The following is a 27,911-nucleotide window of genomic DNA, read 5'->3' as shown; positions in this document are numbered from 1 at the left end:
ACCATTTCTCATCAATGTGAACAATGTTGTGCATTGCATGATATGTTAGCTTTCCTTCATATATGGTTGGCTGAATATGACTAAGACTCCATCTCATTCTTGCTATTTTGTTCACATCAGTAAGTGCAGGCTTGATGGCATTTGTATGGGCTCTGATTTTGTTTCCCTTCACCCATCTGCCAGCTGTGGACTTGCTAACATCCATCTTAATAGCAAGTTTTCTGATGGAGGATCTCTCAAGCATTGACAAGTGTCTAAACTTGTCTTCATCAAGATTTACTTTACATTTTTTCTTAGTATAACCTGATGCTTTGCCTTTCATGACAACAGGTTGGCCTTGTTCAATTTGATGAGTGGCTATCCTCCACAAGCGGCTGACTGTCCTTGGATGCACTCTGAATTTTGTTGCAGCTGCTATGAGTGAACCATGTGGAAGTGCTCCAGCTCTGCATTGCTGTTGAAGGAACTGCACAATATGGTTTTTCTCTTGGCTACTCAAACTTAGAGAGGCCCTCGGCCCTTGGCCAAACTCTGCCTCTTGTGGAGGCTCTGGCTCTGGAAACTGATCCTCTGGCTCTTGAAACTGATCCTGTTCGAACAGCTCCTGCTCCATCTCTTCATCCATCTCTTGCTCCATCTCCATTGCCCAATGATGAAAATTTTCTGAGGGCAACTTAGCTATAAATAGGTTTGCTTTCTTTTTTGGTAGGTGGAATAGATGAGTTTGATAGGAATGGAGTGAATGTATTTATAGGTTTAGCTTAAGCATAGACAAGTTTTCCTCCATTTATTGTACAGCATTCCCTCCAAATTTTGGAGTTTGAAATAAAGAAAGCACTATTAATCCTTGTTTGAATCAAGTATGGGCCGGATGCCCTTTTTTGTGTTTCAACCTTCATTATTTTTTGTTATTAGTAAATGATTAATCATAATGAACATTTATTTACCTTAAGTTTATTTAATTTATTGAATTTGTCTTACAAGTCAGCAATAAACATCTTTTAAATCTAAAAAGTCAAAAGGGACCCACATTCCATCATCTCACCTCATTTATTACGCATTCTACCATCTCACTTCATTTATTACACCAACCAACTCTTCCTTAAAACCCGAGCCATAACTAAAACTGACTCTAAATGTGGGACGGAGGGAGTATTTGAATAAATAATTTTTTGTTGTGCTTGAGATCTAATGTTGCAAAGTGATTAAGATCAATTAGTGAAATATTCTCGTCTAATTATTTGGTTTGTAAGAGGAATAATAATGACATTAGTCTTGATCGAGATATAAATTTGTTAAATAGATAGATCTATTACGATTAAATAATTTTTTAAATATGCTTGAGATCTAATATTGCATAAGTCAATTAGTGGCTTATAGTTTATTCTCATCCTACCTTTTGACTTATTAAGAAATCCTAACCACATTATTATTTGATTAATTAATTTTTCACACTTACTCTGAGTTCTAATATCACAAAAAATAAATAGATCAAACTGTGAATTACTCTCGCCAAATAAAGTAAAGTAAGAGAGAGAATAATGTAGAGGAGAATCCCCTTTACACTATTCTCTTTTTTACTTTATTTTTTCTCTACTTTAATTATTTATTATTATTTTTCAAAACATATGTGAAAAAGCAAAGGTTTCATATTTAATGGGACATGGGGTGTATAATCCAACTATTTGGTTTGTAAGGGAAATATTTTGACATTAGTAATAGTCTTGATTGAGATATAATGTTGCTAAAATAGAAGGATTACTGGTTTGATTAAATAACATTTTAGTGCTTCAGATATAATAGAATTGCATTACTCAACTAATAATTTATTCTCATCCAACCTTTTGACTTATTAGAGAAATCGTAATGACGTTATTATTTGATTAAATAATATTTTAATTTACTTGGGCTCTAAAAGCACAAAAAATAAATACTAGATTAAACGTTGAATTATTCTCATCGTACTATTTTGTCTATTCGGTTGCCATGACTAATATCATGAGACTATCCATCTAGAAGTAAGTTGTGGGATTATTTTAGTTGGAGGGGGAGGCTATGACTAATTATCATGAGACTATCCATTTAGGATTAAGTTGAAGGGTTCAATCTTATGAACTAAACATGATACATATTTAATCATGAGATTTAATCTTGCCAACCGAACACCTAGGGATTCCATGACATTAGTATTTGATCTATTAATTTTTTAACGTGATTGAGACTTGAGATCTAATGATGCAAAGTAAATAGAATTAGTGAATTATTATTATCCAACTATTTGATTTGTAAGAGAAATACTATGGCATTAGCCTTAATTGAGATTTAATATTGCAAATTAGATAGATCAATTATTGATTTAATTAAATAGCTTTTTAATGTACTTGAGATTAAAATATTGCCTAATTCAACTAATAAATACAAATAATGAGTATCAGTAAGAATTACTAACTTATATTGTCACTTTGATTTAACGGTAAACAATACTATTTAATATAGAAATTTAAGATAATGAGATAAAATTTGCATTCAACAATCTCATAACATTTTAATGAATATGCTATGGTGATAGAATGTGCAAATTGTCACGATTTAGGTTTCGAAAATATAAAATATTAATTCAGTAACATGAATATGAATACTCTATTTATTTTATTATTGCACATTATTTTTCACTTGAAAACATAAGTAGATTACTTTGAAAAGAAATACTACTACACCTATGAAATTAACCAAACAACGAGCCGACGACGCGGAATAGGAATGGAGGACCCAGTTATTTTGGGAGGTCCATGACCTTTAGCCATGATGGACGGCTGGAAATATCTAGCCACCAATTGTGGAGATTTTTCCTCCGTTTGATCAAATCCTCCATACCTCCTTCCTCCATAAGGAACCTCGTGTTTGGAAGGTGGGTCAGATCTGCTATGGTGAACCTCTCCCCACCCAAATATTTGCTCTTGGACAGCCTCTCCTCGTACACGTCGAGCACTTTCTCCAATTTACCCTTGCAATCTCGGACTAATTCCATGTCGCCCACTTGACCCTGTTGGGGTAAAACCACAAGCTGGAGGACCATTGTGTAAATCAATGGATTGTAGTTGTTGACTTCTACTTCCATCCATTGGTCCACCAAGGCTCTATCTTCTAATGTTTCGCCCAATAGATTTGTGCCACCTTGGCTTGCGCTTTTTGCTGAGTAGTACCTGATTATTGCCCTAGATTTTGTTCTCCAGATGAAATTATTGTGTCATTTAGTAATTTGCTAGTTTATATGTGGGACAATTTGTAAGAAAGAAGAATATAGTGAATTACCAAAAAGCTTGAAATCTCCATCCTCTATGGAAGGGACTTGTCCAAAGGGCTGCAAAAAATGCGATTAACTATTGTTATATAACCGCCGTCCTATTACAAATAGTTTTTGTTTTGAATTTTAAGGTTTAGTAATATCATTTCAATTTTTTCTGTTACTTCATGTTTTCTTTATTAATTCACAAGACAATATTACATAAAAGTTTGTGCTGAAAAGTAAATGTTTCATTTAGGGATGTTAGTATAGCTCGCAACTCATGGACTCGCCCGAATAGCCTGCTAAATTTAAAAGGTTAGGGCTGGAAATTTGTAGTACGATAAAATTATAACCTGATTAGCTCGCAACCCGAATAGGGCTAACTAGGAAACCCAATGGGCTAGCCCCGAAACCCGATAAAATTTCTATTATTCTATTTGTTTGACTCCTAATTGACACTTAATTGATTATTTTTATAATATAAATAACTAAAAAAATAACCTTCCTTTCTGTATTAATATACATATTATATGTTAAGTTTTTTTTCAATGTAGATAAATAAATAAAAACTTTGAATTCACTAAAATAATATTATAAATTTCTAAACATGCTTTAAAATTTCTAAAAATATGTTTATGTTTTAGTTTATTTATAAAAATCATAAAATTAATATTTGATCATGTTTGAGTTTAAGCATATATCTCAAATATATCATAAATAAATGTTTCACATCCTATAAGAAACTAATTTTCATCTTTATGTATTGGAGTGATCGTATGTTTATTTTATCGGCAGTAACCCGATTACTCCAGTGGTCTAGCCTGAAACTCAAACCTTTAGAGTTAGGGTTGAACTTTTATAGCCCGATTAGTCTGCATCTGATTGACCCACAATCCGAGTAGGGTTGGTCTGAAACCCACTGGGCTGATCCGATTGACATCCCTAATTTCATATTTAATGGGGCGGAGGGGATACATTATAAAGCTACTAAAAACGTGTAAATAGTTAGATTGAGATGAAATTCCGTTATTGTGATTCCATAATAACAGTAGTGGCATCTTGTTTTGCTCCATAAACTTAGTTTTTGGTGTGGTGAATCATTTCAACACTTTAATTTAATACTTATACATAAAATCATTCATAAACAATTACCTGTCTTAGTAGATTTTGTGGTTGTTTCTGCTCTCCAGATTGAAGATCAACTTTTATGAGATCAAATTGAAATCCTAACTCGAAAAGGCAAGCCATAACCCTCTGTGGGCAAGCTGCATAGGTGGCACCATAAACTTTAACCACCATTTTGCCCAATGAATTAACTTAGAAAATATTTCTGTGTTGATTTATTGAAATGCTTGTGATTTCTAGCTACCAAAACATATGTCCAAATTTATTTATATATTGAAAGAGCAGGGAACGGTGGTTGGTTGCACGGTGCTGGAGTTCTACTCACCATTCTAAATTTATTTTTTTAGTTTAAAGTTGGTTGGAAATTGAGAAATTTTTTGGCTTTAATTTTATTTTCTGAAAACAGGTTTTTTTTAGAAGAATGTTTAGTTGACAGCCATGAACAGATGATGATAATACACAAATTCAATAAGAGATCTTGTAGTATTAAAATCAAGGTTTTTAGAAATGAAGTGAAATAGCATTAATTTTGATGCTCATATTTTTAGTAAAACGTTTGTTATTTTTAGTTATCATCTAGGTGTTTGTATTCATCTCGTTAATCCCACAATAATTATTTTCTTCCTAAACCATCTTCGTGGTAATTAAATGGAGGTGTAGTCGAAGTTTATATGCAATACTCCATTTGATACTTCATTTGTGCTACTGAAGATGACTCACTTTTCTTTTTGATTTGTCGCAATCAAGATGACTCATTACTTAAAATGGAAACACGTTTATCTCTACTTTATCATGTCTTTTACTTTACTCTCTCCATTTACTACACAAAATAAAATTGCATAAAATCTCGTGCTGTCCAAGGAAGGGGTCATCTTCCGTGAGACGGATGGGGTAATTATTATGACGTTTCTATCCTACTACCATAATAAGTCTCTTGATTAATTTAATTATTTAGGAATAAGCACGAGATTTGCAATTCAAATAATTGTATCGAATCAAACTAAAATATTAAAGTAGGTTGGGAGTTTTTGAATCGGATTATATTTTTTATTCTCAATAATCGAATTGATTGGGTCGGTTTTCTTTAGATAGAAAAACATTAAATTGCTAATTATATTTAATGCTAGTATATATTTATTAATTTATTTTTATTATTATATTTTAATACTAATAGTTCATTCTTTTTGTTGAATTTTCAAATGCCACGGATATATCGATTTAGTTATAAAAATTTTGGATTAATGAATCTCGACTTTTGAATATTTGGTATCAATTCATATTGTTATTCTAAAAAAAAACTTAGATTTTCAATTAGACAAAAGTCCAATTTAAAATCTGGAAACAAAATATTATTCCCTACAAGTTAATATGTTCAACTCACACTGGTCTATTAAACTAAAAGTTAGGCAGAAACTTCTAATAGTAGTAATTGATAATAACGTGGATCAGTGAAGCGAGAATAAAATATGAGAGAATATAAAATACGTAATTGAAGAAAAAGTAAAGTATAAAAGAAAATCAAGTAAAAGAGATTAAATTAATTTTTGTAACAAATCAACATTTAGAGTTAAAAGAGGTTTACATTATGACCTCCGACGATAGTGTTGATTTTTGGTGGTGTTTTTCTGATAGCACTGCTTTCCGATTAGCACTTATCAGAGGAGCGGCAATACATTTTTCGACGACTCCGAAAATTTATTAAGACTAAAATAGTTGTGAGAGAAATAGTTTAAAGGACATTCTTAATCCAAAAATCAATTATATTATGGTAAATTAAATTATCATCTAATTATTACTTTCAAATATAAAATGTGTCAGTCTAGAAATCGCGATTTGCAAATTGCTCTCGCTGTCATCTACCTACCAATCACCTTTGTCATCTGGTGGTTGTCACCACGCGAGGTTGCAATATTTCAATTTTAAATTATAAATGTTACTTTCTAAAAATATATAATTTTATTATGTATTGACCTACTATATGGAGGACATAAGATTTCGCACAATAAATACTACTACTACTGCTATTTTTAACATAATCACAAGACTGACGATCTTACGAAACAGCTCTCCTTCGAATTCTCCATTGGTTACTAAATTGTTCATTAATCAAACAACAATCTGATTGAAAATATAAATCTGATTAATAATATTTATTAATATTCATAAAGAGTGGGGCAAGGAGTGTTAGTTTAACTGAAATTTCATGGGTTTAGTTAGGTCCGAAAATTTCGGGTACCCGATCCCGAATTTCCCAAAATCTAATATCTGATACCAGATCCGAAAATGATTTCGGGTACCCAGATACCCGACTCGGGTATCCAGTCCAGAAAAATCGGGTATCCAATCCCGATTGTGGATTTTTTAAATATTTTTTAATTATTTTTTTAAGAAAATTAACTATAAAATTTTGGAAGAATTTGATACAAACTTGAAGTAATTCGAGTTTAAGATTTAAAAAAAGAAGAAAAAACAACTACAAATTATTAGAAATAAAAAATTCATATCATTCATCCATTATAAACATCACAAGTCATACCTTAACCCTAAATGTGACTTAAGAGTGAAGGATTTCGGGAGTATATATGATTTTTTAAATAATAAAATAGATACATAATTTATTTAATTTAAAAGAAATTTAAAAAATCGGGTAATTCGGGGAATTTGGGTATACCTGATCGGATATCGGGTTACCCGATACCCAATAATCTAAAAATCCTATACCCGAACCCGATCTTGAAACCCGAAAAATCGGGTATTGGGTATCCAATTACCTGATATTTCGAGTTCAGATATTGGGTATCCAATTCCCGATATCCATTTTGACAGCACTAGGTTAAGTAGACTAGTTTTTGCATTAAATTGCCGCGTTTCGCACTGTATTAAATATTCGAATATTCTACTATTATTTAATATCCAAACCAACCGAGTTATTGCATTGCAAATTTTTTTCAAAAAGATCTGATTTATCTTGACTTTGCAATAGAACGAAAGTTTAATGTCAAATATCAAAAGTCTATGATCTATTTCTATCGTAGTGTGGTTTAAAAATTTAATGCGGTTTTAATCTAATGATTCGGTTGCCATGACTAATATCATGAGACTATTCATCTAGGATTAAGTTGTGGGATTATTTTAGTTGGAGGGGGAGGCTATGACTAATTATCATGAGACTATCCATCTAAGATTAAGTTGAAGGGTTCAATCTTATGAACCAAACATGATACATATTTAATCATGAGATTTAATTTTGCCAACCGAACACACCTAATGTATGAGGCCAATGTTTCATATTTGAATTCCCCTTGTTTTAAAGTTATTTTTTCATTCACTAAAAAACATCTTAAACGGCCCAAACCATATTACCTTTCCTAGCTAATTTATTACCTAAGCAAAATTTATGCCTCACAGACATGTATCTTTTGCTAACAAAATTAGGTTTTTATGCTACTATTACTATACTCCCCAATTTTCAAATCTGTCAATAACTAGAGGTTATTATTCTTTTAGAATCGTGACCGGTCAAAGGTTTTGACCAAGTCATAAATTTGATGGAATATTTAATTTTATAAAATTAAATGATATAGTGCCGATCTACGTTCGGAGTAAATGACCATGGTCTATTCATTTCTCCAAACCAATTACCGTTCAGTGAAAAATAATATATTAAAATTGATCAGCGAGCTATAAAGGCGTTATGAGAAAATTTTATAAGATTAATTAATAAGTATGTTAGTCATCCCACATTAATTTTGAGAGTCACATTAAACATGTATTCAATAGGCTAAATTATTACATGTAATAATTATAGTAGACAAAGATGGGTCGTAGATCCCACACGCGCCCGCCGTCGCCCACCTCGCCGAGGCCGTTGCCGCGTGCCTCGTGGGCCGTGAATGAGAATGTGGTGTAGGTGCGTGGTCGTGTGCCTTGGACTTGCATCTTGGATCTTGGCTATTGGTCTTTGTACTTGGCGCTTGGGCTCTATCCGAGCCCAGCCTAATCCTTTTAGACCACCTCACTAGTCGAAATCAGCAAGCCACATCGTCAACTTGACACAATGAAGCAAACATGGCTGGCACATTGGGATGTCCACATCTGCTAACGAACCTAGACGTAACATGTCCATATACGTCTCTCCAGGTTCAGTGTCTAGCTCCAGCACGGATGCTCATAACGGCTTGTAACCCCTACGGTTATACTCCAACAATGATAGCAGACTTAATGTCTGCGTTGACTCCAGCCTCTACATGTAGTGGACTACACCTATAAATAGAGTAGTCATTCATGCATTCTAACACACAACACTATCCAGCTTTCTCTACATAACCTCTCTCCCTCTCAGCTTTTGTTTTGTGTCAAAGCTCCGCTTTCACAATCATCCAGTTCGTCGGAAGTCTTTTGCTAGCGGTACTGCTACTTCTCATACAGAGTCATTTTATTTTTGTGGATGACACTATCTGAGAGCACTAGTAGGGCGTATCTCGTCTTGTGGAAAGATGACTCCTCAACTCGGCTTATTCCTTTACGATTTATAGTTTCTGATCTGTATTTCAATTCGGTTTATATCCGTGTAATTTTTCCATTCTTCTTTTGGGTTGTATATGTCTGGCTAGTGTTTATATCTAGTACACAGATTTCAAAACAAATTAGTCTAATAGTAGTATACTACAAATGGAAAGTTACTTCCAATTTATTACTCATTTTTTATGTTTCTTTTTCCTACTTTATCCATATTTTCTCTCTATTTTCTATTTAACTTTTTTTATTTATCTTTCATATTTTACCAATTCCGCATAAAAATCCATATTGTCTACAAATAAAACTGTTTTTCTGGTCACATGGAGTATTGATTAGTATGACATGTTTCTTTTCCGCACAAGAGGGAGTATTGATTAGTATGACACATGTTTCTTTTTAGTTAAAGAGATCAACAATGGTTCCCCATCTATCTTAGTAACGATTCGAACCCTCGATCTATTAGTTGGACAGAAAGCTTTTTACCAAACGAGCTACACTTTATTGCCTAAATATGACGCATATCTTAGTATGTTATTAGTAATTGATTTTTCCGTCATTAAAGTTTTTTTATTTCTCTTGTGCAACAATTCAAGAATAGAATAATAACGAAACTAAGCAAGCAGTTTGTTATGGAAAAAAATAGAAGAAAAAGGGTAATCATATGGTAAGATACATTGGCATAGTTTGGGATGTACATGATATTATATCTATAATAGAGTTGGTGACATCAAGTGTTTAGAAGAGCACATGAGCTTCTTGGAGGAACAAGGGACTTAGCATATGCAACTGGCAAAGCTAAAATCTTCTTTGGTTTGCCAACATAAGCCCTCCTTGTAAAGTTGTTGTAGTCATTTGCTTCTATCTCGTCAAGGATCTGTCGGTACAGAAGCAACGACGCCCACACCTGCACCACCAAAACAATTCTTAAGAATTCTATACCCTACATTAAGTCAGTCGAGCTGGGTAAAATACTCACCGGCCATCTGCTGGCCGAACTCAGCTCTTTCACGCCATTCTCTGCATCATCGAAGAATTTTCTCGCTCTCTTGATCTGCTTCTTCATGAAAACTCTCCATTTATCAGTTACTTTCCCAGCAAATATGTCCTCCTCTGATAGCCCCGCCTGTGCCAATTCGTCCTGAGGCAGATAGATTCTTCCACGTCGCGCACTACACCAAAACAGCACATAAGAACACAATCTTCTTGAGTATAGCATATTGTCCGACAACCAGAAGCATACGTAGATTATAGTCACATAATGTGCGTAATAAGCTCAGATATGTACTCACTCTTCTCCAACGTCTCTGAGAATGTTGGTCAACTGATTAGCAAGCCCTAACTCCAAAGCATTATTATAGACACTCTCTGTCGTAGCCTGGGACTCGGGTGCTATGCCCATGATCGGCACACTCATCAATCCTACAGTACCAGCCACATAATAGCAGTAGAGATACAGCTCGTCGAAGTTCTTGTATCTCGACTTCCACAGGTCCATTCTCATTCCCTCGATCATGTCCCTGAATGGCTGCAGTCAAGGTATACGGATATTAGCTTACACACACAACAGCAAACAGCAGAATGCACGAATGGTTTCATTATAGCGATTCAAGAAAGAAAATCATCAATAAAAGAGGCAGCTAAGAACAAATACTGGCAAAGTGGTTTAACCTGGATGTCAACGGGAAACCTCGAAACAGTATCTGCTAGAGCAGCATCGAGCATATCAAAAGGGCGCCCTCTAAAAATATCTTCCAGCCTCGCTTCCCACCTATCTAAGGCCATTGGAGTTATATGTGATGCATTCGGCCCATCGACAAGCTCATCTGTTCTCCTACACCAGACTACAAACGACAACAGCCAAGTGAGACAAGCTCGACCACTCCTTCTACGCACTAATTTTCTTCAATATATATCGACAAGAAAGATATGCAAGCCAAATCTTTGAGTTCCAAACAATTAGGCATTAAAAATAAGCAAAAATTGATCAATTGAAGGCCAAATAAACTGATCAAAGCAATGAAACATTTCAGGTTCAGCCAAAATAAGATCGGTTACAAGATGGCTCAAGCATGAGGAAAAAAAATGTTATTACCATATATTGCCCAGATAGCTGTTCGCCTCTCCCGGGTCATTAACAGTGTACCTATCAAAGAAGCAAATAAATACTAATTAGGAACAATTGTTACCTCAACCAGTTCCTGCTTAACATAAAATATATAAAGGGATCTAACCGAGGTAAAATGTCTTGGCATATTCAGCACATACTTCTCGACAACGATCATAAGCTTCACTCAACAAGCCAAGAGATCCCGGAAGCACAATATCCGGCTTCACATCTAAATCCTCGTCAGGTTTCAGCCTTCTCTTAACCAAGGCTGCCTGCTTCAAAATCACATCATAGACCTTCTGTTCGGATGTTAAGGCGATTTCCCCTGCTGGAGAAGCTACCATACTCGATGTGAGAGAGAGTCTACCCCCATTCTCCAAGCTCGAACACCCCAGGAAGGCATACCTCAGATCTGCATTCATAGAGCTAAAGCTCTGCCTTTTCTTCCTACCCTTGTTCAGGCTGCCATCGCTGATCACATTCTTGCACCGAGAACTATACCTAAACGAATCAAGAATCCGGTTCCCATCCCGGGCTGGCTCCAAGAACCCAACTCCATTAAACACCTCAGAGGTGGGAGAAACCACCCACAACATGGCAACAGACATGCTTCAACCACAACTTTTGATGACAAAATTCTTGATTTTCTCAGAATCTTATCTCCTTGATTAAACAAGATTGACCAACCTTGATTAGACAAGATTGACCAACCCCTAGAATTCACCCAACTTCAAAAGCTAATAAATTATGCAGTCCTACCAGAGAAGGAAGAAATCAACTCCAAAATCAGGCAGAGACTCACAGTAGCTTGAAAGGGTTTCTGCAAAAAAAAAATCACACACAATCAGCATTTTCAGCAACATTAGCTCCATCAAAATCCCATCAACAACAGCAGCTACCAGAATAAAATAAGTTAAAAATTAGTAAGCGTCACCGATTATATAAAGTAATGGGCTTAAGTGTACTTTCTATATTAAGTCAACTGAATTACAATAACCTTTTTTCTGGTGTCCATACACGTAAAAAAGGACATCTTCATATCGCAAAGATTCAATTTTTAAACACGCAACACTAAATAAAACAAGATAGCAAACATATAAAAAGGAAATCATGAAAACAAACCTTTGAATTAGCGGGGGAAAGAAGATAATTGTTGAAAAGGCAGCTCTGTACTCTTCCAGAAGTTGAAGGGAGAAGGAGCTAGTGATTTAAAGAGACAAAATTGGAATGCTTGGCATTTTTGGTGAGTCGAGACGATGGCTAAATTGAGTGATTCAGAGTCGTTGCTGTAAATCTCTGGCCATATATAACGAGTGGGATAGATTTAGAGGTGTTTATTAGAACTTTTTCCGAGTTGGAGTGGGACCCATTTCTGTTTCGTTTGGTACCAAGAACCGGGTATCTTGGCTTAAACTGGATTCCTGGCATCTACTGTATATTCAACAATTCATATCTGTGTTTTGTTCTTAGGCTATCCACAGTGGCGCCTAGCGCACCGCCTAGCCGAGCGCCGGCGCTAGGCGGTCGCTAGGCGAACCATTGCAGCTTCCGAAAACCGCCGAGCGGTTTTTCGGAATTAAAAATCGCCTAGCGCTAGGCGGTCGACAGGCGCTGGGCGATGCGCTGGGCGATCCTCTCGGCGCCATTGCAGCGTCGGGATCGCCCAGCGGTTTTTTTGTTTTTTTTTTTAAATTTTCGAGATCGTCCAACGCGTTTGTGGCACGTCGACTGCATTGCTGATACAATGTACGCCTGTATTATCATGCACAACATGATTGTCGAAGATGAAGGTGTACAACTGACGGATTGGGCCAACGACGATAATGAAGCCGGTCCAAGCCACGGCGTGGCCGTCCCCAACGCACGGAGTGGGGTACCTCACGATGAAGCCGGCCTCCTCCAAGCACATGCCGACATGCGCCAAACGGAAGCTCATATTCGACTCCAAAAGGATTTAATTGAAGAGTTATGGGCGCGGAGGACTGCTCGGAGTTAGTTTTTTTTATTTATGTAATTTTGTAAAATGTACTTTTTTTTAATGTAATTGAAGTATTATTAATGTATTTTTTAAAATTTTAGTACTTTTTTAAATTTATTGTACTTTTTTAATTTATTGTACTTTTTTTAAAATTAAAATAGTATTATTAATGTTTCCCGTATATGTCTCGTAAATTAAATTCCATATATTGTGTTATTAGTGATGTGGCTATTGATGTGGCTGGGCTATTTATGATATGGCTAGGCTATGGCTGGGTTATTTCTGATGTGGCAGGAGGGTTTTTAGTATTGATGATGTGGCAGGAGGAGTTTGTGGCTGGGCTATGGCTGGGCTATTGCTGGGCTATCACCACTGTGGATACCCTTAAAAAAACATTGTTTTGTTTCTTTAATTAATAGTCATTATGTCATACATTAAGAGTCATATTTTATTATTTTGGTCTGTTTTACGATAAGAGTCTGTATTTCATTTTTACCATAAATGATAAGTAGGGCTCACATTCTACCAATTTATTCCACTCATATTTTATAATAAAATTAATACTACTATAAGTGAGACTCATATTCCACTAACTTATTCAACTAACTTCATTACATTTTTTAAAACCCGTGTCATAACTAAATATGACTCCTATTGCAAGACAGATGGAGTATTTGGCAAAACATATTTAGAGTTATTTTTTCTAATTGAAATTATGTAATAATTGTTGAATATATTTCACTTCATCCATAATTTTTAAAATAAATTATCGTCATATTTGCATAACATATTTTAAGTTTTTAACAAAAGATTTTGATAATAAATCAAAATCTACCACACTCTACGTAGAGTGTAATCATATAAGTACTATCTTCGTCCCATTGAAAATGATTCACTTTTATTTTTTGTTTGTCCCAAGCAAGATGATGAATTACTATAAAATAGAAACATTTTTTTCTCTACTTTATCCACCCTCTCTTGCTTATTCTCTTCACTCAACATAAAAAAAACCTACAGTACATAAAATTTTGTCACTCAAAAATTGGGTCATTTTTCTTGGGAGAGAGAGTATATTTCTTTCTCTAAAACACATATACCATATGTGTAGAGACCATAATCATATATAGTCCTTTCTCTAAAAGCGCGACAGACTCATGACGATTTTAAGATATGAAATTTCTATTAAAATAGTTCGTGACAGAATCATGACGATTTTAAGATATGAAATGTCTATTAATGTAGTTCTTCGTGTGATTTAATATTTGATAATAATCAAATTGTAATCTTGTTTTATTATTATTTCAAGCACTTTAAAGGTGAAATTTAGACTCATTTCGATACTATTTTAGGATCAAAGGCTAAAACTTGAAGAAAAGACATAAAATGACAGAACGTGGGTTCGAGAAAAAATGAGAGAAAAATTGCCCAGGGAGCATAAGAACCCATCGGACTGCTAGGTTCGCATACGGTGCATTCAGCAGGTCGCTATGGTTACATGCCCAAAAAGAAGACCTTCAGCAGGTGGTCTCGCACTATGCAAAGTTAGGAAGTAGTTGGATCGTCTGGACAACTTAGTTGGAACATCTCAAAAAAAAAATATTATTATTCACCTTACTTTGAATTTTAAATGGATTACATGCGAACTAGATTCCGTGCCACAATTTAATGCTATTCTACTTATTGTTATAATTATATTCTTTATATTTTTAATATATCAATTTCTTAAAATGCGTGTTTAAATCTTTACATCCCTCGTTATATGTCTCAGTTTTCTATTTTGGTATGTCCATTATTAATTATCTCATTTCATTTTTCCTACTTGTGGTAATAGACTTCATATTACATTAACTTATTTGTCTCTTACTCCCCCGTCCCACAAGAATATACAATTTCCAATTTAGAAACTCTTTTTTCTCTAATGAGGTGGGACACATTCTCCATTAAGAATACTTTAATTATTTTTTTTCTCTACCTCTTTTACTTTACTAATTTTGCATTAAAACTCGTGATGAAGTCAAAGTGCATATTTTTAAGGACGGAAGGAGTATATTACATTATAAAATATGATCCATATACCATTGACTTTATCATCTCATTTTATTTTACATTTTTAAAAAATTTGTATCGGTTTAGGGCTCGTTTTGTACCGTGGACAGGATATAGTGTGATTGCTAAGTTGGGATAAAATTTTCGGGCCAAAAATAGGATACTGTTAGATTACAATTTGGGATAATGTTGTTTTTTAGATTGGATAAATTTCAAAATAAGTATTTATAGGACGTAAAATGACAAAGTTACCCTTACTACAAATACATTATTTTTGTATGTATTTATAGAAGAAAGCAACAAATTTTAACCAAAAATTCATCAAGATCGTCTCACAATTCATCAATGATTCTATATTCCAACCCAGAATTCATCAATGATCGTCCCAGACTATATATCCTCTAGAAATCAACTAAATTCACAAAAAAATATAAGACCAAAAAATAAGCATACAACTCAGATTATTGAATTCATCAAAATTAAACATAGAACATGTAAAAGTAATAAGCAACACAAAAGAGAAGATGGAGGGGAGTAAGGAGGTTCGGATCTCCTTTGGAAAATCGTCACATCCGGATTTTGCGAATTCGCCGGTCGCCGCCGCTACTACAGCCTGGTCGGGAATGACAGAGGTTGCTCCGCGAGGATCTACAACAGATGGCCGATCCCGAGACCCATCGCCGCCACTACCGTCGACGGCCATGGCAAGGACGAAGTTGCAGGGTAGGGCGGAGTCCTCGCTGTGAGAGAGAAAGGAGGTAGAAGAAAGGGGTAGAAGGGGGAAACCTGCTATAACAGTGAATAAACCCACAAATTTTTTAGGATTATTTAACTATACCCAATAGTGAAAAATTACACTATTCATGCGGGCCTGGACGGGCCGCCGCCTTTTCTTCGGGCTTTGAGTTGCATTTGTCCAAGCTACAAAACGGAGGATTAGCCCAGGTAATAATCCTTTTCCATGAAAATCCTGTCTACAAAACTGGCCCTTAAAGAGAGATATAAATTGAGGGATAAAGGGAGTAAATTTTTTGCAATCCGTTGACGAAATATTTAGATAACCTTATCAACTGGGACGGCCTGCGTGTCAATGACTTAGAGGCTGTCAAATAGTTTCATGCATTTCCCATATTATTAGTGGGCGACATGGGCCCCACTTGCTCAACTCTTTTGAAACTTTATTATACTGCTGTCCCCGTGTAATTAGATGATTTTACTTTTATATTATATACTCCTATGTCCCTATCAGTTGAGGCGTATTCCTTTTTTGGTTATTCCAATGTAGCCAAGTCATTTTTTTTAGCAAAAAGTATTTTATTCTCTATTCACTATCTACCTTTTTCCTTCTACTTTATTCTCTTTTTACTTAACTCATTTAAAACAATTTTTCTTAAATTTCGTGCCAAAAGATACGTCTCTGCTAATAGAAACTCAATAAAATGTATTTCCTAGCCATTAGAATTTCAGGTTACCATTTTAATGCGTCCGTCATTAAAAGTTTCAGTACACTTTACTATAAATGGTGGCTAGACCTCACTTTGCACTAACTCATTTCACTCATATTCTATTATAAAATTTAATATATATAAAAAATAGGCAAACATTTCACTATATTTTCTCACTCACTTTTATTTACATTTCTTAAATGTGTCGAATTCAAATGACACTCCTAATAGCCATAAGACCAACTACGGACTCAAGTGGTGTCGGGTAGAAAGAGGCGCCGTTTTTGTAAATCTTGGGGTATTTCTTTTTTTTTATTTTGATTACATTGTTTTAAAGCATTTTTTATGCAATAAACTTGTTATTAGTGTATAGTACTCTATATTTAATATGCGGCTGTTTATTTTGTGCAATTGATATAGGTTAATTGATTTGATTTAATTTTAAATTTTAGTTTTTTTTTTTCAATTGTTGTTAAAATTAACAATAAAATTTGTAATAACAAATAGAAGTAATATTAAATAATACTCCTATGCTAAAGAAATTAAAAAAAGGGACTGTAAAAATGATAAAAATAACTATTTAAAATTATACTCCCTCCGTTCCGCACTACTTGCACTTATTTTCTTTCTGGGCGTCCCAAGTTATTTGCACTCTTTCCATTTTTAGTAACAATTTATACCTACAGCCGTAATTGTTGACCTTGTCTATCACTCATTCCATAATCTCCGTGCTCAAAAGGAAATGTGCGAGTAGTGCGGGACGGAGGGAGTATATATAAATTAAATAATAATTATTTAAATACTCTATCTGTCCTATAAAAGATGTCACACTTGTGGGAAGACACGAGATTTTATGAGGTTTTGTTGTGTGTGTTAAGTGGAGAGAGAGAAAATATAATATTTATATTAATGTAAGAGAGAACTTTTTTTCAAAAATGGAAATATGACATCTTTAATGGGACAAACTAAAAAGGAAAGTGAGACATCTTTTATGGACGGAGGGAGTATTATATAATATTAAATATTTTATGCCCTACCCCACGAGCTTTAGTTTCCGTATCCGTCATTGGGACATAGAGAGTAACTCTATGTCATGCCAATAAAATGTTACTCCATCAATTTCACAATGGATATTGCATTTGCCTTCTTATTTTGTCCTATAAAGATGATACATTTTCTTTTGTAGAAAAAGTCTTTCTTACATTAATAAAAATATACTCCCTTCGTTCTTGAAAAATATGAACTATTTCTTTTTTTGTTTGTCCCTGAAAAGTATAAGCTTTCTAATTTTGGAAACTCCTCTCTCTAATGAGTTGAGACTCATTCTCCACTAACAATACTTTAAAAACTTTTTCTTTCTCTCTCTTCCCTACTTTTTCAATTATGTATGAAAACTCGTGCCGTACCAAATGTTCATACTCTTTGGGGACGGATGGAGTATTATTTTGTCTCTCCACTTAACTTAAAATAATACTATCCTCAAAAATCTTGTGTCATAAAATAAGTGTCATCTATTATGAGACGAAGGAAGTACTTTATGCTAGACCATCCACAGCCATATCTCTTACTCATTCCTTATTCATCTCATCCATTCACTATTTATGGGTCCTACAACGCCTTTTTAATTCATCTCTTAATTAAGAGACAACACATCCGATCCTCCATCTCTTCTCTTCACTATTCATAGGTCCCACTAATTAATATCATTTTTTTTTCAACAAATCTAATTTATATTTAGAGTAAATATTATTTTAATACTAAAATTCTTAATTTTACTGAAAAAATTTGAAAATTATATAATTTAAATCCTAATAGTACAATTTATTAAATGCAACAAAATACATTGTCCTAAAAGCGAAGGAGCTCGTGGAAAATAGAAAAACAATTTTGAAAAAGGGGGCAAAAAATAGCTATGTTCATTGGGAAGTGAAATTTTTTATTACGTTTTTTAATTTTCAGAATTAAAAAAATAAATTAAATTGTCGAAAAATGACGCCTACTCGTGACCATTGAGTGGGCGTTACACCCCAATCCCAACGCGCCACATGGGGGAGGGGGGCGTGGCGAGCTGGCTCACAAGCTTCCCCTCCATTGCGCAACACCGGACGAGACGAGCCACCTGCAACGCTGTCTCGTCCACTCTCATACTCCCTCCGTCTCATAAGATTTTAAAGATAGTTATATGAGTTTTAATGCTTAATTGAAAAAATAAGGAGATCGAAAGAAAAAGTGATTAAGTATTGTTAGAAGAGAATGAGACTCACCTCATTAAAAAGATAAACTTACCAAAAATGGAAGATAACTATTTTTGTGGCACAAACCAAAAAATATATATATATTATATTTATGAATTGAAAAGAATATATGAGTTAAGCACGTCATATATAGAAAATAAAAATTAAAAGTTAACCATCGATTCAATTTCAATAAACTTTATAAATTTAAACGAGGTTATTCAGCCAACTGTGGCAAAACAATGTAGTATACCTAGTAAGAAGGAGACCATCTCTAGCAGAAATTGTTCGCTGCAACTGGTCGATTTCATACCGATACACTAGTAGAAAGATTTTGGTTAACGTAAAATAAGGTCAAATTATCCTTGTACAAACTGAGACAATCTAAAAATATCACCGTATTATCTAAGATGACTTCCATGATTGATTATTTGATTTTGCATTAAGATTTAGTTATGCATTGATCATGATTTAGGGATGCATTATACTTAATACACTCCCTAAAGACTAGCTGCTAGATGAGACAGACCAATGACACTAATTCTGACATAAGTTAAAATGGGACACGAAAAAATATTCCTTCTCTTATATTGGTTTGTAAACTGATACATATGGAATTGTACATATTAAATATGTATATTTATCATATTAAGCTGTAGATTGCTTCATATTGAATTGTATTCTGATACATACTAAATCTGTACTTTGTATATTGATCTACAATAAAATCGTATAATGATCCACACTCAGCTGAATATTGATCTATAAACTCTATATTGATCCACACCAAATCTCGTAAAATCAATATGCGGTGTAATTGTTTTATACAAATTCATTATATATAGATTGAGCTTATTATACTTACAGATTTTATGTAGTACATATACATATTTTCAATAGCATATAAACAGATTTTGTCTACACAAATATAGATTTTTGTATTTCATATTTTTGCATAAATAACAAATTTCATTTTAATATATACAATCAAGATTTTGTTGAAATCCTATTAAGTTATGCTCCATTTAATTTGATATATGGTACACACAAAAAAAGGATTTAAATTGAAATATTTATAATAAATTTAATATTTTGTGGTATTTTAGATTTGCAAGTAAAAAGACATGTATGCCCCCGTCCTATTATTTTGGATAAAAAGTGGATGACATGTGATAGATTTTATGCTGTGAGTGACCCTGCAAGATTCTGAAATATAATTTGCGTATATGAAGTAGTATTTATTATTATACGCCCTTCGTCTTTTAAAAATAAAAATTACTCCCTACGTTCCAAGGTAAATGTCACACTTGGGAGATGACACGAGATTTTAAGAGTTGTTATTTTGTGTGTTAAGTGATGAGAGAAAATATAATTATATAATTGATGTGAGAGAGAACTTTTTCCAAAAGAAGAAATGTGACATCTTTTGTGAGACAAACTAAAAAGGTGAGATCACAAAATAGTATAAGAATAAATTTTAGAGAAAATAGTATATTTGCTTAGCAGGATCACAAAATGCAATGCTATTTCTCATAATTTATCTATCACATATAAATTGACTGGATAAACAGGGATTCAAATACGAATAAATTGAGCTAGTCGAGTTTTCGCAAATTAATTATCGAGATCGATTTATCTTAACTAACAGGAAAATTAAAAATAAGTCATGCGTTTCATGGATCATTAATAAATACTAGTACTAGTATTTGGAAAAAGGCTGAGGATTGCGCATATATAGTTTTATTGTGTGTAAATATATTCTGCTGTTAACATCAACAATCCAGATTGTAAATACCACAATTTTAAATTAACAAATTACATTATAAAAAAATATTAATAATAGTATTAGAATTGACCAACGCCAAGTAAACACTCTCACCCAATATTTTATCCAAGGAAATCATAAGCTCCTCAAATCGCCACGTTCCCACAATATTTATTTGGCACATGGCCAAAATAATAATAACTGATATACAGTATATATAAAATTAAAGGATGGTCAAATATTCGCTTACATGGAATGGAAACAACTAGAAATAGTTTATTAAATGATGAGTTTTGTATTAAGCAAATTGTAAAATAATACTTCCATGGGCATCTTTTTTTGTTGTTTATTGGTTTTAGACATGTGGTCAGCATCACTTGCAATTTAAATTTTTGGTGTTTCTTTTTGATCCGCAAATCTATATTTATAGAAATATGGAGTTATATTTTTTTCTATTTCGCTCGATGTTTATGCACCTCTTTCTAACCATTTCTTAAAATAAATGAAAAAATGCCAACCATCTCTCCTTTCTACGGACACTCTTTTTTGCACTTATTAATACTATTAATTTTTTTTATCTTTTAAATATACCATTTTCATATTTCCTAGAGTGGAGGTAAGTTCATCTGATGTTCACGTGAGTGAAACGAGCAATTATAATTTTAGCCCTTTTATTTCCTAGTATAACGGTAATATATATGGCTTTTATGGGCACACGATGTTATGTTAGAGAAAAAAAAAATTCCGACCTATTAAATTCAAACACATGACCATGCATTCATCACTAAAAGCCTTGATGCAAGTCCAGCATACATCTTAATTATACCTATCCTTTACTTAATCCCCTATTCATGTTTTATTTTTAATCTATAATTTTAATTAATCCTTGTATGAGAAATAGCAATTAGATTTAGATACACATGCCAATTAGTATTGGTCAAAAACTTTTTATCTATTTATATTATTAAGCAGGAAAGTAAATAACGTGACAATAATAAGAAATAGTATGGGAACTCTTGATTTATATATATATATATATATATATATATATATATATAAAAGGGTGTATTATAATGATAACTCCAATTTGTGTGATAACCCTATAATTAAATCTTCACCGCACATTTTTAAAATATATGGTCTAGATTTAATCTAACAAAACTATCATTTTATCAAATAAAACTATCATATTTCGATTTTATAAGGCTATCCACAATGGCGCCTAGCGCACCGCCTAGCAGAGCGCCGGCGCTAGGGGGTCGCTAGGCGAACCATTGCAGCTTTCGAAAACCGCCGACCAGTTTTTCGGAATTAAAAATCGCCTAGCGCTAGGCGGACGGGCGCTGGGCGATGCGCTGGGCGATCCGCTCGGCGCCATTGCAGTGTCGGGATCGCCCAGCGCATCGCCCAGCGGTTTTTTTGTTTTTTTTTAAATTTTCGAGACACTATATATACGCGATTTGCACTTCATTTTCATTCGCGGAGGACTGCTCGGAGTTAGTTTTTTTTATTTATGTAATTTTGTAAAATGTACTTTTTTTAATGTAATTTTTATTATTAATGTACTTTTTTAAAATTTTAGTACTTTTTTAATTTATTGTACTTTTTTAAAAATTAAAATAGTATTATTAATGTTTCCCGTATATGTCTCGTAAATTAAATTCCGTATATTGTGTTATTAGTGATGTGGCTATTGATGTGGCTGGGCTATTTATGATATGACTAGGCTATGGCTGGGCTATTTCTGATGTGGCAGGAGGATTTTTAGTATTGATGATGTGGCAGCAGGAGTTTGTGGCTGGGCTATTGCTAGTATTGATGATGTGGCAGGAGGAGTTTGTGGCTGGGCTATCACCACTGTGGATACCCTAAGGGCAAAATTGCCATTTCGAATATATCAAAATTTGACCTATCAAATAGCTCCTCTCTTCCTCTCCCGCTCCCAACATCTCCTTAACATCCAAAAATCTCAATTCTCTAAATTTTCCACAATTTCAATTTACTCTCCACAGTTTCCTCTCCCTCTCTCTACCTTCGACTACCTTCGATCTCTCTACCTTCGATCCACAGCAATGGCGGTTTCCAAAATTTTCACAATCCTGATCTCTGCATTGCTGCTAGCCTCCACCGTAGCGCAATCGCCTTCCGGCGCTCCGTCGCCGTCTCCAGCTGTGAGAAGCAAAGATCCCGCCGGCATAGACACGAATTGGGCGGTCAGACGAAGAAGGAGCGTTGACGGCTTCGCTCTTGGTGCTCTCAGCTGTGCTGGTGGTGATGGTCTGCCTCTGCTCCGTCGCCGCCGCAGCAACACCGCTATCAACCATCTCAGCCGTCGGCGGTTTCGATTTCTGCAAATTCTTTTGCTTGATTTTTTCAGCTGCTAATAAATTACTGAAGGAAAAACGAATATACTCTTAAACTGCCGACCTGAATTTTATTTTGATCATACAATTTCAGATATTTTATTTTATATGTATTTTTTATTTTTTTAATAAGCAAAATTTTTATACTCTGGAGTCTGGATAAAAGATAGTATTTTTTCATTTAATGATAGTTTCAGGGGATAAAATGATAGTTTCAGAAGGTAAAATGATAGTTGCACTTGATAAAATAATAGTTGCACTTGATAAAATGATAGTTTCAGGGGATAAAATGATAGTTTCAGAAGGTAAAATGATAGTTGCACTTGATAAAATGATGGTTTCAGGGGATAAAATGATAGTTTCAGAAGGTAAAATGATAGTTTCAGGGGATAAAATGATAGTTTCAGGGGATAAAATGATAGTTTCATGGGTAAAATGATAGTTGCACGAGATAAAATGATAGTTTCAGGGGATAAAATTTCATTGATATGATTTCAACAAATTTCAATTATGAATGGAAATTCACGAATTCCGTTTAATCATTAATTAGTCTTCGATGAAAACAAAAACAGGGGATGGGAATAGAGGTAGATCACGTCAGTTTAACGCACCTAACATAGTCCACAACTTATACCGAGTCTTCCCGTTTTTTGTTCCATTCTCAAGTCCCTGAACTTATGAAGTCTCGTTTCTGTAGTGGACCAATTTGTTAACATCCCGCCGAGCCATTTTTTATTAACACAATGACACCGGGCTTTTATTGCAGCCCATGCTACTGAATCAGCTGCTTTCTTTTTGGTACCAACAATCAAGAACTGTTTTCCCCTACTTGCTGCATCAAAAACCAAATCGCAGGCTTCGGATAAAAAACGAGCAGTTTTAGTAAGATTTGTAATATGAATACCTTTACGCTTTGCAGAGATATAAGGTGCCATTTTAGGATTCCATTTCCTAGTACCATGGCCAAAATGAACTCCCGCCTCCAGCATCTCTTCCAAGTTAATGTTCCAATATCTTCTTGTCATTTCTCCCCACACCCCCCCTTTTCAAAAAAAAAAGAGATGAGAAACCACGAACTGAAATAAATAATTGTTCCGATGGAACCTTCTCTTCTACCGTAGATTGGCCGTAGATAGACGAATAAGCCATTAGTCTTTTCTATTGCCTTACTATTCAAATGACTGTACCAAATACATATACAGATAGTCAAAAAGATGAATCGACTTTTAGGAATAATTAAATCCTATAAATGATTGTTCTGGTCTATCATAAAAATTCTTTGAAAACAAAGAATCAAATAATTTTCTGTGGTGAAACAAAATATCTCTCATTTCCCCCTCGAATAGATTGTTTTTTTTTTGTTTCCATTTCCAAAGGGCTCCTGTTGTGTTGTTTTGAAGAGGGCACCAATCCTTTCAACCATGTACCAACAGGTATCATACCCCCCAAAACAACGTTCTCTTTCAGGCCTTTCAACCAATCGATTCAACTCCGGAGAGCTGCTTTTGCTAAAACTCGAGCAGTTTCTTGAAAACTTGCTTCAGATATAAAACTTTGAGTATTGAGAGACGCTCTTGTTATGCCCAATAAGAGGGCTCGGTAACAAACCGCTTCTTCCAACGCGCGCCCCATCCGTTCCGCCCGTAACAATCCAATTAGTTCTCCCGGTGAAAAAACATTAGACATTCCCTCTTCGGAAACCAAGACCTTTGATGTTATTTGACGTACAATAATTTCTATATGTCTATTATGAATCTGCACTCCTTGGGATCGATAAACCTTTTGTATCTTATTAACCAAAGAGATACGACTTTGCACTATAGTTAGTTCAGCACCAATCAAGAATGCCCACGACATTCCAAGAATTCTTGTTATACGTTCGTTCCAACCCTCAACCCTCTTTTCTAGATTCATCGATATTGAATCAACCGAACGCACTTCTAACAGCTGTTCTACTTTTGGGAGCCCTTGGGTTATATCACCAGATCTCGATTTTTCATATATAAATGTAATTAAAGTATCTCCTTCGTACAGGATTTCCCCATAATGGCCATGAACAGTTGCTCCTGGAGTAGCCAAATAAGGCTTAGCTGATCGTATTACTACAGAGTCAACTTGAACAAGTATAACTTGACCCGATTTTAATTTTAGGTGTGGTGCGTTTTTGGCTAGATATATTTTTTCACAAATAAACTGTCCAAGATTCATTATTGTAGATTTTTCTTGACAATAATTGGGGTGGAGAAAATACCAATTCAAATTGAAAATAATGTTACTGCACGGACGGGGGTTATAAATTTTTTCATTTTCATCGATTAAATAATATTGAAATTTAATTACTTGAAAAGTCTGTTTTAAATTGTCAAGTTGCAAATAGTTATTTACCAAGATCTGATTATGAATCATTAAATGGTAAAATGAATAAACATTCGCAATTATAAGGGCTGTTCCTAAAGGCTTCGACAAATTCTTAATTGGAATTACAGGATCTTTTGTAATTTGAATTGATTCTTTTATCGCATTATGATTGTGATATTTTACATCGTTGAATGGACCCATTCGAAAACAATTAGATGATGACAAAACTATCAACGATTGGAATCCCATATTTCTATTCAACAACGTATGAATAGTTCTTTTATTTTGATTAAGAGGTTGTTGAATTCTTATTTTGGAATAAATGGAAGAAAACGGATTTATATTGATCTTTTGTAATTTGAATTGATTCTTTTATCGCATTATGATTGTGATATTTTACATCGTTGAATGGACCCATTCGAAAACAATTAGATGATGACAAAACTATCAACGATTGGAATCCCATATTTCTATTCAACAACGTATGAATAGTTCTTTTATTTTGATTAAGAGGTTGTTGAATTCTTATTTTGGAATAAATGGAAGAAAACGGATTTATATTGGTGCAATCTGAGCCATTAGTGGGGAGAAATCCTGAGCCCGGTCGGTCATTCCTTTTTCCGCTATATGAAATAGTGGATTTCAGCAAATCGATTCTTAGGAAATGTCGAATCAAACCATTTGCCCTTATTTCAACAAAAGAAGCACGAGCTTCTTGACTAGAAGAACTTTTTTTGTCTTGGTCCCAATTCAATACTAAACAAGTCCGAACTAATTGAATATTTGTATCAGAAATTCCTCGAATTGGTTTACCATTCCCAAAAAGGATATAATTGACAACTCGAAGTTCCACATTATCCCTTTCCTGCAACAGATCCGGAGGGAAAAGCGTTCCTAAAGTTATACCGTCCGTTATTTCATAGGTGACGACAGGGCGAACCAAAACAAAATATTTTTTCTTACTAGGTGTGATCCGTTGAACATACATCCAATTTTTCCATTTTTTGGATTCCTTGGGATTTTGTTTTCCTGTTCCCGATGGTATCAAAACGCCACTATGTCGGGATACCTTATCTGTCTCTCCAGGAAAATGGATATCTCCAGAAAATATTTTAAGTTCAATTCTTTTTTTTTCTCTCCACTCGGACCAACCCGCCTACTCGGCTTCTTATATTTAAAGTAATTTGTGTATCCACCCCAACGATACTATTGTTCCGTACCATTAGGGAAGAAGATCCAGGTAATATATGCACTTCCTCGGGAATGAAAAAAAAAACGATCGACTTTCATTTGGTATTTTGGACTAAATTCCTTACCTCCTCTATACTCAATCAAATCCTCTTTTTTGACGATTGAATCCGTTTCGAGAGTCCCATGTTTAGTAATGCCCGAACTCTTTCTTCTGTATCGAGGATCGTCCAAATAAGCAAGAATACTATTTCTACGGAAAACGCCATTGATGGGGATTTCAATCAAGATATCCGAGGGAGGTGTTAAGTCATTCTCACATTTTTCAATCGATTGGAGTGGAATGATGAATCTATTGCTTCGCCTCTTTGAGAATAAATCAGAATTTTGGTAGAGAATGGTCGGATCTACGAGATTACAACGACCAGTACCTATAATCCGACCAAAGTATGAATAATCAAGAAGCCTATCTTCTTTTTTATCCGAAAAATGAGAAGTAAAAAATTTTTCTCTCGACGGATCATTCGTTCCTGAAAGGTTAGAAGTAGAATTTCTCTTGACAGACCAAGAATGCGCATTCATTTGATCTTGATCCTTGTGGATCGAAAGTGAAACTAGACTAGATCTGTGCGGTTCTCCTATCCATAAATGACTTGTTTTTGGTAATAGATGAACATTTCCATATGTAAATTCGGGTGCATGATACACATCGGTGCTCCAGTGCATTTCTCCGTCTGAGTCAGAATAAATATGTTTTCGAACTTTCTCTTTAAAATTCAAAGTGGATGTTCCTGCGCGAATCTCAGCAATCACTTGTTCTGATTCTACATATTGATCGTTTTGAACTAAAAGAAAACTTTGGGGTGGAATATTTACATTATGTCGACTATCTTCACTTTCAATAGTTACATACAAGTTTATGGAACAGAGAAAGGCGGGATGTCCATGGCGTGTACGTGTCGGATGAACCAAATCTTCATTGAATTTTATTTTTCCATTAGAAGGGGCTCGCACGTGTTCTGCAGTACCCCCCGTGAATACTCCGCCGGTATGAAAAGTTCGTAATGTTAATTGAGTACCCGGTTCTCCAATCGATTGGCCTGCAATAATACCTACGGCTTCTCCCAATTCAACCAGGTCGCTGTGAGTAGGACTCCGTCCATAACATAATCGACAGATCCAAGATGCACTCCTACAAGTAAAGGGGGTTCGGATGGTTATTGGTTGTGCTCGAAAGGTTATGAATCTATTTACAAGTCCAATCCCAATGTCTTGATTTCTAGTGGCAATACAGCGTGTGCCCATATATATATCATCGGCTAATACACGACCAATTAATGTTTGTATAAAAATCCTTTTTGGCATCATACCATTCCCAGGACTTACAGAAATACCACGGACGGTGCCACAATCTGTTCGACGTACAACAATGTGTTGAACTACTTCAACAAGTCTACGCGTGAGATATCCAGCATCTGATGTTCGTACAGCAGTGTCC

At 34.5% G+C, this 27,911-nt stretch overlaps 3 protein-coding genes and 2 pseudogenes across 4 annotated transcripts; all 5 read right to left on the bottom strand.

Annotated features, from left to right (window-relative positions):
- Positions 1-2,588: 2,588 nt before the first annotated feature.
- Positions 2,589-4,637, bottom strand: LOC121761524 (glutathione S-transferase F11-like). 2 transcript variants are annotated; one of them, XM_042157166.1, is made up of 3 exons: positions 4,439-4,637; positions 3,313-3,380; positions 2,589-3,215 (listed from the first exon to the last, which is right to left on the bottom strand). In XM_042157166.1, exons 1-3 carry the CDS (start codon positions 4,583-4,585, stop codon positions 2,774-2,776), a joined length of 657 nt encoding a protein of 218 aa, XP_042013100.1. In that variant the 5' UTR covers positions 4,586-4,637; the 3' UTR covers positions 2,589-2,773. The 2 variants fall into 2 exon arrangements, with proteins under 2 accessions (XP_042013100.1, XP_042013101.1); XM_042157167.1 differs by having other exon boundaries at positions 2,589-3,222; positions 3,313-3,361.
- Positions 4,638-9,569: 4,932 nt separating this feature from the next.
- LOC121762357 (phytoene synthase 2, chloroplastic-like) lies at positions 9,570-12,343 on the bottom strand. The gene is made up of 7 exons (XM_042158214.1): positions 12,159-12,343; positions 11,161-11,856; positions 11,022-11,072; positions 10,598-10,770; positions 10,219-10,454; positions 9,906-10,098; positions 9,570-9,833 (listed from the first exon to the last, which is right to left on the bottom strand). Exons 2-7 carry the CDS (start codon positions 11,642-11,644, stop codon positions 9,657-9,659), a joined length of 1,314 nt encoding a protein of 437 aa, XP_042014148.1. The 5' UTR covers positions 11,645-11,856; positions 12,159-12,343; the 3' UTR covers positions 9,570-9,656.
- A 10,278-nt stretch (positions 12,344-22,621) lies between these two features.
- Positions 22,622-23,892, bottom strand: LOC121760588 (30S ribosomal protein S2-like). Its single transcript, XM_042156230.1, has 3 exons — positions 23,772-23,892; positions 23,618-23,699; positions 22,622-22,895 (listed from the first exon to the last, which is right to left on the bottom strand). The coding sequence occupies exons 1-3, from the start codon at positions 23,890-23,892 to the stop codon at positions 22,622-22,624; spliced, it is 477 nt and encodes a 158-aa protein (XP_042012164.1).
- Positions 23,893-24,160: 268 nt separating this feature from the next.
- Positions 24,161-25,491, bottom strand: LOC121760587 (annotated as a pseudogene).
- A 23-nt stretch (positions 25,492-25,514) lies between these two features.
- The window catches only part of LOC121760586, a 2,873-nt pseudogene continuing 476 nt past the window's right edge, over positions 25,515-27,911 (bottom strand).

Source organism: Salvia splendens, chromosome 13 (genome assembly GCF_004379255.2).
Source record: "Salvia splendens isolate huo1 chromosome 13, SspV2, whole genome shotgun sequence".
NCBI lineage: Eukaryota > Viridiplantae > Streptophyta > Magnoliopsida > Lamiales > Lamiaceae > Salvia > Salvia splendens.
Note: the sequence above shows the minus strand (reverse complement) of the source record. Positions and strands in the feature narration are given on the sequence as shown.

Bases quoted from the DNA above. Each gene is read 5' to 3' on its own strand.
- LOC121761524 (XM_042157166.1), bottom strand. From the start codon at position 4,585: ATGGTGGTTAAAGTTTATGGTGCCACCTATGCAGCTTGCCCACAGAGG. The intron at 3,381-4,438 runs GTAATTGTTTAT...ATATAACAATAG, and splicing joins CACAAAATCTACTAAGACAG to TTAATCGCATTTTTTGCAGC. The intron at 3,216-3,312 runs GTAATTCACTAT...AACAAAATCTAG, and splicing joins TGGAGATTTCAAGCTTTTTG to GGCAATAATCAGGTACTACT.
- LOC121762357 (XM_042158214.1), bottom strand. From the start codon at position 11,644: ATGTCTGTTGCCATGTTGTGGGTGGTTTCTCCCACCTCTGAGGTGTTT. The intron at 10,771-11,021 runs GTAATAACATTT...TGTCGTTTGTAG, and splicing joins AGCTATCTGGGCAATATATG to TCTGGTGTAGGAGAACAGAT. The intron at 10,455-10,597 runs GTTAAACCACTT...CCTTGACTGCAG, and splicing joins GGTTTCCCGTTGACATCCAG to CCATTCAGGGACATGATCGA.
- LOC121760588 (XM_042156230.1), bottom strand. From the start codon at position 23,892: ATGACAAGAAGATATTGGAACATTAACTTGGAAGAGATGCTGGAGGCG. The intron at 23,700-23,771 runs GTATTCATATTA...TTTTTGATGCAG, and splicing joins TATCTCTGCAAAGCGTAAAG to CAAGTAGGGGAAAACAGTTC. The intron at 22,896-23,617 runs GTGTCATTGTGT...TTTTTCCTTCAG, and splicing joins TGGGCTGCAATAAAAGCCCG to TAATTTATTAGCAGCTGAAA.